This window comes from Rana temporaria, chromosome 2, assembly GCF_905171775.1.
Source record: "Rana temporaria chromosome 2, aRanTem1.1, whole genome shotgun sequence".
Taxonomy (NCBI): Eukaryota; Metazoa; Chordata; class Amphibia; order Anura; family Ranidae; genus Rana; species Rana temporaria.
Genome location: NC_053490.1, coordinates 372,302,921 through 372,318,471, shown reverse-complemented (window position 1 = coordinate 372,318,471; position 15,551 = coordinate 372,302,921). Strand labels below are relative to the sequence as shown.

General features: G+C 46.4%; 1 protein-coding gene across 1 annotated transcript; it reads left to right on the top strand.

Moving 5' to 3' along the window:
• Positions 1-31: 31 nt before the first annotated feature.
• Positions 32-15,149, top strand: LOC120927246. Its single transcript, XM_040337799.1, has 3 exons — positions 32-189; positions 4,616-4,824; positions 12,694-15,149. Exon 3 carries the CDS (start codon positions 12,695-12,697, stop codon positions 15,044-15,046), a length of 2,352 nt encoding a protein of 783 aa, XP_040193733.1. The 5' UTR covers positions 32-189; positions 4,616-4,824; position 12,694; the 3' UTR covers positions 15,047-15,149.
• Positions 15,150-15,551: the final 402 nt, after the last annotated feature.

The window sequence follows — 15,551 nt, the reverse complement described above, 5'->3', positions numbered from 1 at the left end:
CACTTGTAGTTCCGCCGACTCAATCACGCCCAGTTCATCTCTATGTTGCCCAGTGACGCCTACAAGTCTCGTCCCATCCCAAGTCCCGCCCACAGAGGCTTGTTTTGAATTTATACATGAAGGAAACGTCTTCCGTTTCCTTCCTGAGCTCTGTGTAAAGTTCCTTGATGTTCTGCAACTGCAACACAGGTATGAAACACTAGGCCTCTTTCACACTGGGGCGGGTGGCGGAATTCGGCCGCTAGCGGTGCGGTATTAACCCCCGCTAGCGGCCGATAAAGGGTTAATACCGCCCGCAATGCGCCCCATGCAGAGGCGCATTGCGGGCGGTATTGCCGCGGTGAAGGAGCGGTATACACGCCGCTCCTCTCACCGCTCTAAAGATGCTGCTGACAGGAGATTTTTTTCTCTCCCGCCAGCGCATCGCCTCAGTATGCAGTGCAGGAGTTTTCATGCGGTATAGCAGCGCTATTTTTAGCGCTGTACCGCCTGAAAAACTCCTCAGTGTGAAAGGGGTCTTAGGCCCCTTGCACACTGGGGCGTTTTTCATGCGGTACAGCGCTAAAAATAGCGCTGCTATACCGCATGAAAAACGCGGGCGGTATTAACCCTTTTTCGGCCGCTAGCGGGGGTTAAAACCTCACCGCTAGAGCCCGAATATCGCAGTAAATACGTCGGTATATCCGCGCTACAAATAGCGCGGCTATACCGTCACCGCGGCTCCACGCTGCAATGTGAAAGCAGCCTTAGTTCCTTCTGGGCTGATAGAGAGTACACGCAGGTCATACACCAGAGATAAACGTTTACATGGCATCGGTTTTAGGCTGCTTTCACATTGAGGCGTGCAGCCGCGGTGACGGTATAGCCGCGCTATTTGTAGCGCGGCTATACCGTCGTATTTACCGCGATATTCGGGCGCTAGCGGCGAGGTTTTAACCCCCGCTAGCGGCCGAAAAAGGGGTATTACTGCGCTTTCCCATTGATTTCAATGGGAAGGCGCGGTATAGGAGCGGTGAACACACCGCTCCTATACCGCGGTAAAGATGCGGCTAGCAGGACTTTTGGTGCGCTCCTGCTAGCGCACCGCTTCAATGTGAAGTTCACATTGAACACTACAGGGCAGGTTTTTTCATGCGGTATAGCAGCGCTATTTTTAAGCGCTGTACCGTATGAAAAACGCCTCAATGTGAAAGGGGCCTTATTTAGTTCCACCCAAAATTGGAACTTCCGCTTATCCCACTCCTCACCCCCTTACATGCCACATTTGGCATGTAATTTTTTGGGAGGAGTGGGGGATTAAGGAGGAGTGGGACTTCCTGTGCCACTTCCTCCTTCTGCCGAGAGGCTGGTTAGGCGATTAAGCTCAATCGCCTACAGCAGCCTCTCCCTGTAGGCGATCGCCTAGGACACGTCACAGGTCCTAGGCGATCTCCTGTCCAATCAGACGGCGCCGCGCACATGCGCTGTGGGTGCCCGGCCGTGAAGCCGAAAGCTGTCACGGCCGGGTGCCCACAGTTGAAATGAAGACGTCGGCCGAGGAAGGGGGGGAGAGGAGCGGAGCCCCGGCCGGGGCGTCGCTGGAACGCTGGAGCAGGTAAGTGTATGTTTATTAAAAGCAAGCAGCTACACTTTTTGTAGCTGCTGACTTTTAATAAACCTAAAAATTGGCTGGAACACCCCTTTAACCAATTGCTTACTGGGCACATATACCCCCTTCCTGCCTAGGCGAAATTTCAGCTTTCGGCACTGCGTCGCTTTGAATGACAATTGCGCGGTCGTGCGACGTGGCTCCCAAACAAAATTGACGTCCTTTTTTTTCCCCCCCACAAATAGAGCTTTCTTTTGGTGGTATTTGATCACCCCTGCAGTTTTTTATTTTTTGCGATATAAACAAAAATAGAGCGACAATTGTAAAAAACAAATTTTTTTGCTATAATAAATATCCAATAAAAATGTTTTTTTTTCTCAGTTTAGGCCGATACGTATTCTACATATTTTTGGTAAAAAAATCGCAATAAGAGTATAGTGATTGGTTTGCGCAAAAGTTATAGCGCCTACAAAAAAGGGATAGAATTATGACATTTTTTTTTTTTTTAATTATTATTATTTTTTACTAGTAATGGTGGCGATCTGCGATTTTTGTCACGACTGTGATATTACGGCAGACACATCGGACACTTTTGACACATTTTTGGGACCATTCACACTTATACAGCGAACAGTGCTATAAATATGCACTGATTACTGTATAAATGTGACTGGCAGGGAAGGGGTTAACACAGGGGGCGAGGAAGGGGTTAAAGAGGAGGTTCACCCAAATAACATCTATATCAGACCAACTTTTTTTTATACTTTTAACGTACAGTCCGCATATTTTTTATTTATTTTTTACGCTGTACATACCGTATAATCTATATTTGCAATCTGGCTTCCGGGAACTTCTCCCCGCTAGAGTAGGCGTTTCTATGCTGAGGAGGAATGTCCTCTGGGAGGTTGCCCAGATGATTGACGTCCTTTCAGAAAAAGTTCCCCCCGGCGGATAAGGCCCCCCCCCCCCCGTATTGCGTAGGCGCATCACGAGTCACAGCGTTTCCGAAAGAAGCCGAACATGCAGAGCTGCGAGTTGGGTCTATACGTATAGAGTGCCGTATAGAGTTTCTTCGTGTTTGGCTTCTTTCGGAAACGCCGTGACGTGCCTACGCAATACGGGGGGCGGGGCCTTATCCGTCGGGGGGAACTTTTTCTGAAAGGACGTCAATCATCTGGGCGACCTCCCAGAGGACATTCCTCCTCAGCATAGAAACGCCTACTCCCGCGGGGAGAAGTACCCGGAAGCCAGATTGCAAATATAGATTATACGGTATGTACAGCGTAAAAAAAAAATGCGCACTGTACATGTTAGAAGTATTAAGAAGTTTGTCTGATATAGATGTTATTTGGGTGAACCTCCGCTTTAATGTGTGCCCTGCATAGTGTTTCTAACTGTGGGGGGAGGTGAGTGACTGGGAGATGTGACCGATGGTTATCCCTATATACAAGGGACACACCATCGGTCTCCTCTCCCTGACAGGACATGGATCTCTGTGTTTACACACACAGAGATCCATGTCTCTGTGACTGCCGATCGCGGGCGCCCGGCAGACATCGCAGCCGCCAGGCACACCCTTTGGCACCTGACTGACGCGGCGGGCGTTCGCCCCCCAGTGGCCGGAGGCCGTATATAGACGGCCTCCTGGCAATTAAGAACCACATTGCGGCCGTAGAAAGTCGTCGGGCCGGCAGGAAAGTGGTTAAAGTGGAACTCCTACACAAAAATACATAAGCGTGTGGGGTTCCCCTTTATTGTCAATAGCAGAACCTCATCCAACATTAGAGGGCTGATATGAATTTAAAGGGGAACACTGCCACAAAATTAAATCAGGGTTCCACTTTAACATTCATACAAGACTGGCATCCTGTATTAAGGTCTAATATGAATATAAAGGGGAACTCCGCTGCATAAATAAAAGTGCATGGTTACATTTTAACCACTTAAGGACCGCCTCCTTCATATTTACGTCGGCAGAATGGCACGTACAGGTATGTTCTGTGCTAGTACCCAGCTGTGGGTCGCGGGCGCGCGCCCCGGTCCAAAGCTCCGGGACCCGATTGCCGCTGGAGTCCCGCAATCGGTCCCCGGAGCTGAAGAACGGGGATAGCCATGTGTAAACACGGCTTCCCCGTTCTTCACTGTGGCTCCGTCATCGATCGTGTGATCCCTTTTATAGGGATACACAATCGATGACGTCACATCTACAGCCACACCCCCCTACAGTTGTAAACACACATGAGGTCACACATAACCCCATCAGCACCCCCTGTGGTTAACTCCCAAACTGCAATTGTCATTTTCACAGTAAACAATGCATTTTAAATGCATTTTTTGCTGTGAAAATGACAATGGTCCCAAAAATGTGTCAAAATTGTCCGAAGTGTCCGCCATAATGTTGCAGTCACGAAAAAAATCGCTGATCGCCGCCATTAGTAGTAAGAAAAAAAAAAGAAATAAATAAAAATGCAATAAAACTATCCCCTATTTTGTAAACGCTATAATTTTGCGCAGACCAACCGATAAACGCTTATTGCGATATATTTTTTTTTTTTTACCAAAAATAGGTAGAAGAATATGTATCGGCCTAAACTGTGGAAAAAAAATTATTTTTTTATATATTTTTGGGGAATATTACAAAAAGTAAAAAATATTGCATTTTTTCAAAATTGTCGCTCAATTTTTGTTTATAGCGCAAAAAGAGGTGATCAAATACCACCAAAAGAAAGCTTTTTGTGGGGGAAAAAAGAACGCCAATTTTGTTTGGGAGCCACGTTTCACGACCGCGCAATTGTCTGTTAAAGCGACACAGTGCCGAATCGCAAAACCTGGCTGGGTCCTTTAGCTGCATTTTGATCCGGGTCTTAAGTGGTTAAAGAGGTTGTAAAGGAATTATTTTTTTTTTTTATCTAAATAGCTTCCTTTACCTTACTGCAGTGCTCTATTCATTTCCTCACTGTTCGTTTTTGCTCTGATGTTGCTGTATTTCTTCTCTGTTCTGAACACTTCCTGGTTTTCTGTTTGTAGATCACCACAGTCAAGGGAGTTTTCTAGCTGCGGTCAGTGACGTGCTCACCCCCGTCCTCGGGACTACATTTGTGCGGCTGCTCGCTCTGTACGTCATACAGACTTCAAGGTGTGATTACTGTGTGTGTCTAAAACCCCACAGCACCTCCTCCCTTGGATCAGTTTCGTTTAGCAAACCATCACTGCCCCGCCTGGACCCCGCCCCTAAGGTAAACCTTGCAGTCAGTTTAATAAACAATATGTGGGCAATATAAAAATTATAATCTAATTTATGTCACTGTTTTTTACTTATGGAATAATGTGTGTGCTTCCTCCTACAAATTATTCAACAAATCGGTCCCTCCCCCAACAACTTAGCCTAAGATTTTATATTATTATTTTTTCATGCATCACAACTTCATCATTCTGTCCAATATCCATCCCATCCCATCGTTCTCTCACGCATCATTCTGTCCTATATGCATCCATCCCATCCCCCTCTCACGTATCATTCTGTCCTATATCCATCCCATCCCTCTCTCACGCATCATTCTGTCCTATATCCATCCCATCCCTCTCTCACGTATCATTCTGTCCTATATCCATCCCATCCCTCTCTCACGCATCATTCTGTCCTATATCCATCCCATCCCTCTCTCACGCATCATTCTGTCCTATATCCATCCATCCCATCCCTCTCTCATGCATCATTCTGTCCTATATCCATCCATCCCATCCCTCTCTCACACATCATTCTGTCCTATATCCATCCATCCATCCCATCCCTCCATCACTCATCATTCTGTCCTATATCCATCCCATCCCATCCCTCTCTCACGCATCATTCTGTCCTATATCCGTCCATCCCATCCCTCTCTCACGCATCATTCTGTCCTATATCCGTCCATCCCATCCCTCTCTCACGCATCATTCTGTCCTATATCCGTCCATCCCATCCCTCTCTCACGCATCATTCTGTCCTATATCCATCCCATCCCTCTCTCACGCATCATTCTGTCCTATATCCATCCCATCCCTCTCTCACGCATCATTCTGTCCTATATCCATCCATCCCATCCCTCTATCACGCATCATTCTGTCCTATATCCATCCCACCCCATTCCTCTCTCACGCATCATTCTGTCTTATATCCATCCCACCCCATTCCTCTCTCACGCATCATTCTGTCTTATATCCATCCCACCCCATCCCTCTCTCACGCATCATTCTGTCCTATATCCGTCCATCAATCCCATCCCTCTCTCACGCATCATTCTGTCCTATATCCATCCATCCCATCCCTCTATCACGCATCATTCTGTCCTATATCCATCCCACCCCATTCCTCTCTCACGCATCATTCTGTCTTATATCCATCCCAACCCATTCCTCTCTCACGCATCATTCTGTCTTATATCCATCCCACCCCATTCCTCTCTCACGCATCATTCTGTCTTATATCCATCCCACCCCATTCCTCTCTCACGCATCATTCTGTCTTATATCCATCCCACCCCATCCCTCTCTCACGCATCATTCTGTCCTATATCCGTCCATCAATCCCATCCCTCTCTCGCGCATCATTCTGTCCTATATTCGTCCATCCATCCCATCCAATCCCTCTCTCACGCATCATTCTGTCCTATATCTATCCATCCATCCAATCCCTCTCTCACGCATCATTCTGTCCTATATCCATCCATCCAATCCCTCTCTCACCCATCATTCTGTCCTATATCCATCCATCCAATCCCTCTCTCACCCATCATTCTGTCCTATATCCATCCATCCAATCCCTCTCTCACGCATCATTCTGTCCTATATCCATCCATCCAATCCCTCTCTCACGCATCATTCTGTCCTATATCCATCCATCCCATCCCTCTCTCACGCATCATTCTGTCCTATATCCATCCATCCCTTCCCTCTGTCACGCATCATTCTGTCCTATATCCATCCATCCCATCCCTCTCTCTCACGCATCATTCTGTCCTATATTCATCCATCCATCCTATCCCTTCCCATCCCTCTATCACGCATCATTCTGTCTTCCATCCATCCCATTCAAACCCTTTCTCACGCATCATTCTGTCCTATATTCATCCATCCCATCCCTCTCTCACGCATCATTCTGTCCTATATTCATCCATCCCATCCCTCTGTCACGCATCTTTCTGTCCTATAACCATTCATCCATACCATCCCTCTCTCATGCTTCATTCTTTCCGGTTTCTCCTATATCCATCCCATCCCAGCCCTCTCTCGCGCATCATTCTTTCCGGTTTCTCCTATATCCGCCCATCCCATCTCTCTCTCTAATGCATCATTCTTTCCTATGTCTCCTATATCCATCCATCCATCTCATCCCTCTCTCACGCATCATTCTGCCCTTTTTCTCCTACATCCATCCATCTCACGCATCATCACAGGTCATGGGGCACATCACAGGACACATAGTAGAGCACATCACAGAGCACATCATGGGGTACACAGCAGGGCACATGGCATGGGCACACAGCAGGGCACATTACGGGGCACACAGCAAGGTTTATTATGCTGTACACACCAGGGCACATTAGTGAGCACAGCATGGTGCATCACAGGGGGCACAGAGAACATCAGGGGGTACACAGTAGGGCATGGGGCGCACAGTAGGCACATCATGGGGTACACGGCGGGACGCATAACAAGGTATATCAGGAGGTACACAACAGGGCATGCAGCACATCACAGGGCTTGTGGCCGATAGTAGGGCACATCATTGGAAACAGGGCAGATTTGGTGGTACACAGCAGTGCACATAAGGCATGTGGCACACAGTAGGGCACACAGCAAAGCAGAAGGCATATCAGGGAGTACACAGCAGGGCACAGAGAACATCAGAGGGCATGGGGCACACAGTAGGTCACATCACAGGGCACACAGTAGGGAACATCATGGGTCACAGGGCACATTGGGCAGTACACAGCAGGGCATGTAGGGCACATCAGGGAGTACACAGCACATCACGGGGCATGGGGCACATCACAAGGCACACAGTCGGTCACATGAGGCGTTACACAGCAGGACATGGGGCACATAGCAGGGCAAAGGACACATCACAGGGCACGTGGCACACAGTATGGCACAACCTGGGGCGACACAGTCGGGGACATCGCATGGGCACATCACAGGCCACGGGGCATGCAGTAGGGTTAACCTGCAGGGCACAAACAAACACAGGGCACACAGCAGAGCATTGGGATCCTCCAGACTCAGCCCATTGTCTCTCAGGGCAGCAATCGGGGGGCACCGTGGGGGGAGAAGAGACAGGGGGACACTTTGTGGGTGGAAGCACAGGATGACACTTTGGTGGGGTTGACAAAACAGGGAGACACGGTGGGTGGGTGGAGGACAATGTGGGTGAGTGGAAGACACAGGGTGACACTGTGGGTGGGTGGAAGACACAGGGTGACACTGTGGGTGGGAGACACAGGGGGATACTGTGGGTGGATAGAGGACACATAGGGTGGGTGGGTGGTGGACACAGGGGGACACTAATTGCAGGTGGGTTGAGGACACTGATGGTGTGTGGGTTGAGGACACTGTGGGTGTAAGACACAGGGGGACACTGTGGGTGGGTGGAAGACAACGCAGGGACACTGTGGGTGGGTGGAAGACACAGGGTGACACTGTGGGTGGAAGACACAGGGGGACACACATGTGGGTGGGTGGTAGACACAGGGTGATGCTGTGGGTGGGTGTAGGACGCAGCGGGACACTGTGGGTGGGTGGATGGAAGACACAGTAGACCCCTTTACAAGGCACACAGTCGGTCACATGAGGCGTTACACAGCAGGACATGGGGCACATAGCAGGGCAAAGGACACATCACAGGGCATGTGGCACACAGCATGGCACAACCTGGGGCGACACAGTAGGGGACATCGCATGGGCACATCACGGGGCATGCAGTAGGGTTAACCTGCAGGGCACAAACTGAAACACAGGGCACACAGCAGAGCACTGGGATCCTCCAGACTCGGCACATCGTCTCTCAGGGCAGCAATCGGGGGGGCACCGTGGGGGGAGAAGAGACAGGGGGACACTTTGTGGGTGGAAGCACAGGATGACACTTTGGTGGGGTTGACAAAACAGGGAGACACGGTGGGTGGAGGACACTGTGGGTTGGTGGAAGACACAGGGGGACACTGTGGGTTGGTGGAAGACAAGGGGACACTGTGGGTGGGTGGAAGACACAGGGTGACACTGTAGGTGGAGGACACACATGTGGGTGGGTGGAAGACACAGGGGGACACTGGGTGGGTGGATGGAGGACACAGGGGGACACTAATGGCGGGTGGGTGGAGGACACTGTGTGTGGGTGGAAGACAACGGAGGGACACTGTGGGTGGAGAACACAGGGGGACACACATGTGGGTGGGTGGAATACACAGGCGGACACACATGTGGTTGGGTGTAAGAGACAGGGGGGCACACATATGGTTGGGTGTAAGACACAGGGGGACACACATGTGGGTGGGTGGGTGGGTGGTAGACACAGGGGGATGCTGTGGGTGGGTGTAGGACACGGGGACACTGGGTGGGTGGAAGACACAGGGTGACACTGTGGCTGGAGGACACAGGGGGGACACATGTGGGTGGGTGGAGGACACTGATGGTGGGTGGGTGGAGCACACTGATGGTGGGTTGGTAAGGACACAGGGGGACACTAATGGTGGGTGGAGGACAGAGGGGGACACTGATGGTGGGTGGACACAAGGGGACACTGATGGTAGGTGGGTGAGGGGCAATGTGGGGGTGGAAGGCAAAGGGGGACACTGTGCGTGGGTAGAGGACACAGGGGGACACTGATGGTGGGTGGATGGAGGACACTTATGGTGGGTGGGTGGAGGACACAGGGGGACACTGATGGTGTGTGTGTGTGGGGGTGGAGGACACGGGGACACTGATGGTGTTCGGGTGGAGGACACAGATGGTGGGTGTGTGGAGGACACAGGTGGACACTGATGGTGGGTGGGTGGAGGACACGGGGACACTGATGGTGTGTGTGGGGGTGGAGGACACAGGGGGACACTGGTGGTGTGTGGGTGGAAGACACAGATAGTGGGTGTGTGGAGGACACAGGTGGACACTGATGGTGGGTGGAGGACACGGGGACACTGATGGTGGGTGGAGGACACAGATGTTGGGTGGGTGGAGGACACAGGGGGGACACTGATGGTGGGTGAAGGACACAGGGGGGACACTGATGGTGGGTGAATGACACAGGGGGGACACTGATGGTGGGTGGGTGGAGGAGACTGATGGGGTGAACTGGAGCACACTGTGAGGGGAAGAGGAGCAGGAGAATATCACGGGGCCTAGTGCTGTCCTGTTGGGGCCGGGCCCCTTACACCACCTGGCCTGTACTGTCTTCCGCACAGCGCTACCTACTCCTACTCCCGCCCCCGAACCCGCGATGGCGGCCATGGCACCTCCAGCAAAATAAAACATTGCCTCGTGGCCACCCGATACGGCGCTGCCTGAATACCTCTCACAGCGCGCCGGTCACCGCCGACCCCTCTTTTCTTCTCGTCCGTCCCAGGTGATGTCATGTACAAGCACCTGAGGTGGACGGGAGGGAATGAGGAGCCGGCAACGAGCAGCGCACTGTGAGGTATCGGAGACGCATCCTGAAACTCTTCTCTTCTGCGGATGCAGAGGCTCTCCCGGGCCCCTTAGCGAAACAGGCCCTCGGTCCGTGACCGAAGGGGTCACTCCGCCCCTGCCTCCTATATCCATCCATCCATTCTACCATCCCATCCCTCTGTCACGCATCATTCTTTCCTATGTCTCCTATATCACTCAATTCATCCATCCCATCCCTCTCTCATGCAGCAGTGTATCCTATTTCTCTCATATACATTCATCCATTCATCTTATCCCTCACTCGCACACAAGTCTGTCCTATTTCTCCTACATCCATTAATCGATTTATCCGATCCCTCGCTCACGAATCAGTGTGTCCAAATAGGATATAATAGAAATACTATTATATCCATCGACCCTGTACCTCGCTCACGCAGTAGTCTGTACTATTTCCCTTTTATCCTAATACTCGCTCACAAATCAGTGTGTCCTATTTCTCCTATATCCATTCATCCTATCCCTCGCTCATGCATCAGTCTGTCCTATTTCTCCTATATCAATCCATCCATCCCCTCCCTCTCTCACGCATTAGTGTATCCTATGTGTCCTATACACATCCATCCATCAATCTTCCCCCCGCGCTCTCACGCATCAGTCTGTCCTATGTCTCCTATATCCATTCGTCCATCACATCCCTCTCTCATGCATCAGTCTTTCTTATGTCTTTGAATGTCCATTCCATCCATTCATCAATCCCATCCCTCTCTCTCTTCCATTAGTGTATCCTATGTCTCCTATACCCATCCATCCATTCATCCTTTCCCTCTCTCAAGGATCAGTGTGTCCTATTTCTATTATATCCATCCATCCTGTACCTTGCTCACGCGTGAGTCTGCCCTATTTCTCTTCTATACATCATTCTGTTAGATTTCTCTATTATCCATCCATCCCCTCCCTCTCTCACACATGAGTTTTTCCTATGTCTCCTATATCCATTCATCCCATCCCTCTCTCATGCAGCCGTGTATCCTGTTTTTCTTATATCCATTCATCCATTCATCTTATCCCTTGCTCACGCATCAATATGTCCTATGTCTCCTATATCCATTCCATCCATTCATCCAGCCAATCCCTCTCTCCCATCAGTGTGTTCTAATATCTCCTATACCCATCCATCCATTCATTCTATCCCTCTCCCAAGGATCAGTGTGTCCTAGTTCTATTATATCCATCCATCCTGTACCTTGCTCACGCGTGAGTCTGTCCTATTTCTCTATTATATCCATTCATGCTATCCCTCGCTAACGCAGCAGTCTGTCCTATTTCCCTATTATCCATTTATCCTATCACTCGCTCACAAATCAGTGTGTCCTATTTCTCCCATATCCATTCATCGATTTATCCAATCTCTCTCTCTTGAATCAGTGTGTTCTATTTCTACTATATCCATTCATCCAATCTCTCGCTCATGCATCAGTCTGTCCTATTTCTCCTATATTCATTGATCTTATCCCTCACTCACACAGCAGTCTGTTCTATTTCTCCAACATCCATTCATCAATTTATCCAATCCCTCGCTCACAAATCAGTGTGTCCTATTTCTACTATATACATTCATCCAATCCCTCGCTCATGCATCATTCTGTCAGATTTCTCCTATATCCATACATCGATTTATCACATCCCTCTCTCTTGAATCATTGTGTACTATTTATACTATATCCATGCATCCAATCCCTCGCTCACGCATCAGTCTTTCCTATGTCTCCTTTATCCATTCATCCATCCTATACCTCTCTCACGCATCTGTGTATCCTATTTCTCTCATATACATTCATCCATTCATCTTATCCCTCGCTCACGCATCTGTATGTACTATGTCTCCTATATCCATTCATCCAGCCAATCCCTCTCCCTCCCATCAGTGTGTTCTAATATCTCCTATACCCATCCATCCATCCATTCATTCATCCTATCCCTCTCCCAAGGATCAGTGTGTCCTATTTCTATTATATCCATCCATCCTGTACCTTGCTCACGCGCGAGTCTGTCCTATTTCTCTTATATCCATTCATCCTATCCATCGCTAACGCAGCAGTCTGTCCTATTTCACTTATATCCATCCACTTTCTCTGTCACGCATCAGTTTTTCCTATCTCTCCTATATCCACCCATCCATTCATCCTATCCCTCTCTCACAGATCAGTGTGTCCAATCTCTATTATATACATCCACCACCGTAACTTGCTCACGCATCAGTCTGTCCTATTTCTTTTATATTCACTCTTCCCATCCCTCGCTCACACATCAGTGTGTCCTATGTCTCGATATCCATCCATCCATTCCTGCTATCCCTCGCTCAAGGAACAGTTTGTCCTTTGGCCTATTTTATGTATTTTATTAAATCTATGATTTTTTTATATTTAAATTTTATATAATAAACATATTTTTAATTTTCTATTTTTCAGAATGCCCACTTGTTTTGTCAAATCTTGCAGTATGAATCAGAGATATAAGAATATAAAATTTCATTCATTTCCCCGCAATCGTGAGAGAATCAGAAAATGGCTGGAAAAAATCCAAATTCCAAGCGATGAATTGGACTCATTGGTTGAAAAAATTTCTTTAAATAAACACGCAAAATTTAAAATTTGTTCCAAACATTTTTCTGAAGAAGATTTCGAACAAAAAGGTCCAAAAAGACATCTGAAGAAAATGGCTTATCCTTCTCTGCTGTTAGGAAAACCCAGAAAAAAATCTCATCTTGAGTTAGAACACAATTATTTTAAACTTCGACGAACCGAAACTGATATGTCTTCAGAATCTTCTACAAATTTCTTAGATAACAGCTATGCATCCACTCAGACATCAATAGAATCTATTCTTGAACTACAAAACAAGTCGAGGGGTTTATCAACTGCAGTTAGTGACATGGAGATGGTATTAGTTGATTCTGTGGACTCTACATTGCTTGACAATGTAATTTGCACCTCTGTTGATAATGAACCTATGGATTTCATCGATCTATCAGCTAATCAATTCGAAATAGAAACTACCGAAAATTTGGACTTTTATTTAAATAAAATGAAGATCAAACCAAGATATAAAATTACTCATCGCGGCATTCAATGCAAACGTGTAACGAAAGCAAAACCAAAGGGGATACAGGCATGCATACCTCTGTCTACAGTCACTGTCGCTATACAGTGCTCTTTGGTTGAATTGCCAGAATTGACTCTATTACCAACTTTACAAAAAAAGGACAAAGACCATTCTTATCATCCTTCACAAGAAGAAGAGGAAATGTTTTCCGACGAATCGAATGAAGAACAAAGAAGTTTTGAATTAAATGAAAAAGATCCTTCATATTTAGGTGTGTACAACTTAAAAGAAGCGGCCAATGTGGCAACTCAAAATAAATTTTTGGTGTTTGAGGAATGCCTTGATCAATTATTGGTCCAATCTCATTGCTCAAAAGTTCCTAGTTGTACTGGTAGGATAATTGGTCTCAAAAAAATCATTCAAGGCTCAGCTTTAATTGTACATGCGGAGTGCAGTCAACACCATAAATTTAAATTGTGGAGAAGCCAACCCTTTGTCGGAAAAATGCCAGCTGGAAACTTGCTAATTTCTTCAGCAATAGTATGTAGCGGTTCAAATTTTTTACGAGTGAAGAATTTTTTTTCTATTTTAAAAATGCATGGTATTTCCGCTACCACACATTATAACAATCAACAACATTTCATATTCCCAACAATTGAACATCATTGGTTAAATGAAAGAACAAATAACATCCAAAAAATAGCGGAAAACACTGTTGCATTGATTGGTGATAGCCAATGTGATTCACCTGGCTTCAATGCCAAGTACTGCACCTACACATTCATGGATGCAGAAACAGATAACATTATAGATTTCCAAGTGGAGCAATTGCAAGCTGGTCTTACCTCTGCGTCGCTTGAAAAAATAGCGTTTATTGAGGCCTTGGAGCGTATTTTAAGTGATCATGTTAATGTAAAAATCATTGCAACGGACAGACATGCATCCATCAGAAAAATAATAAGGGAGAAATACCCCCAAATTAGGCATGAATTTGATGTACGGCATATGGCGAAATCAATTGGAGATAAACTAATGGCTGCAAGTAAAAAAAGTAGCTGTGGGGAACTTGCTGGCTGGGTTCCTTTGGCCAAAAATCATTTATGGTGGTCATCCAGTACTTGTCAGCAGAATACTATTCTACTAAAAGAAAAATGGCTTTCAATGAGTTTTCATGCAGCAAATTTACATGAATGGCATGGAAATTCCCTATACCATTACTGTTCACATAAGCCAATACCCACTGATGAAGAGAGAAAATGTGACTGGCTTACACAAGGATCTGCAGCTCACCATAAATTAAAATCAATAATTCAAGACCCAAGACTGTTAAAGGACCTTGAGCATATTTCTGGATTTTACCATACTGGAGAGGTTGAAGTATTTCATAGTATGGTGTTGAAATATAGATCCAAACGGCATCACTTCTCGATGGACGGCATGGTAGCAAGAACACAACTTGCTGCCCTCGACCACAATCGCAACATAAATCGGTTGCAAGCAATTATTCAGAAACCCCAAAAAAATACAGAAGAGAAGGGGGCTTTCCGTTATGGCTTTAGTAAGGCCAAAAAAGATTGGATTGTCGGAAAAATATATGAACCAACCAATCAAGCGTTCATGATAGAGATTATCAGTGATGTTATTGACTATGCTGCCGGAATGAAACACTTTACATGGCATTCGCGACAGGTCAAAGATTCAGAAAACATTGCAGCGTAAACAAGAACTGCTCTCTAAATATCTTTAAGTTTGTTTTTGCATATTTGATTATACAAAAGTATTTGATTCATTATCAATACAAGTTAATATATAAGTATTTGAATAAAAAAAGAAATATATATTTTTTAAATAAACAATATTCAGTTTTTTTTTTAAATATAATATATTAGTATAAGTATCATTTGTTTTCATTATTTCTGATTGGACCTATACATTTTTTTTTTTTTTTTTTAAAGAATCAAGCACGATGGTGTTTTACCTGAATTAGTTATGTAACGTGATGATCACGTTAAGAGCAAAGAAATTTTGTTTTTTTGGTGTCTACGGATTGAACATGTAGCGTACACTGGTATCTACGCACTTTTTTTTTTTTTTTAAAAGATAATAACATAAAGTGACTCATTTATATTTTTTATATTATATAAATTTATTTCAAATATATATTTTAACAATTTTTCCAAAATAAATACATTTGGGGAAAAAAAAATATACAAAATAAACTAAA

Excerpts from the sequence above, each read along its gene's own strand:
- LOC120927246 (XM_040337799.1), top strand. The coding sequence starts at position 12,695 with ATGCCCACTTGTTTTGTCAAATCTTGCAGTATGAATCAGAGATATAAG.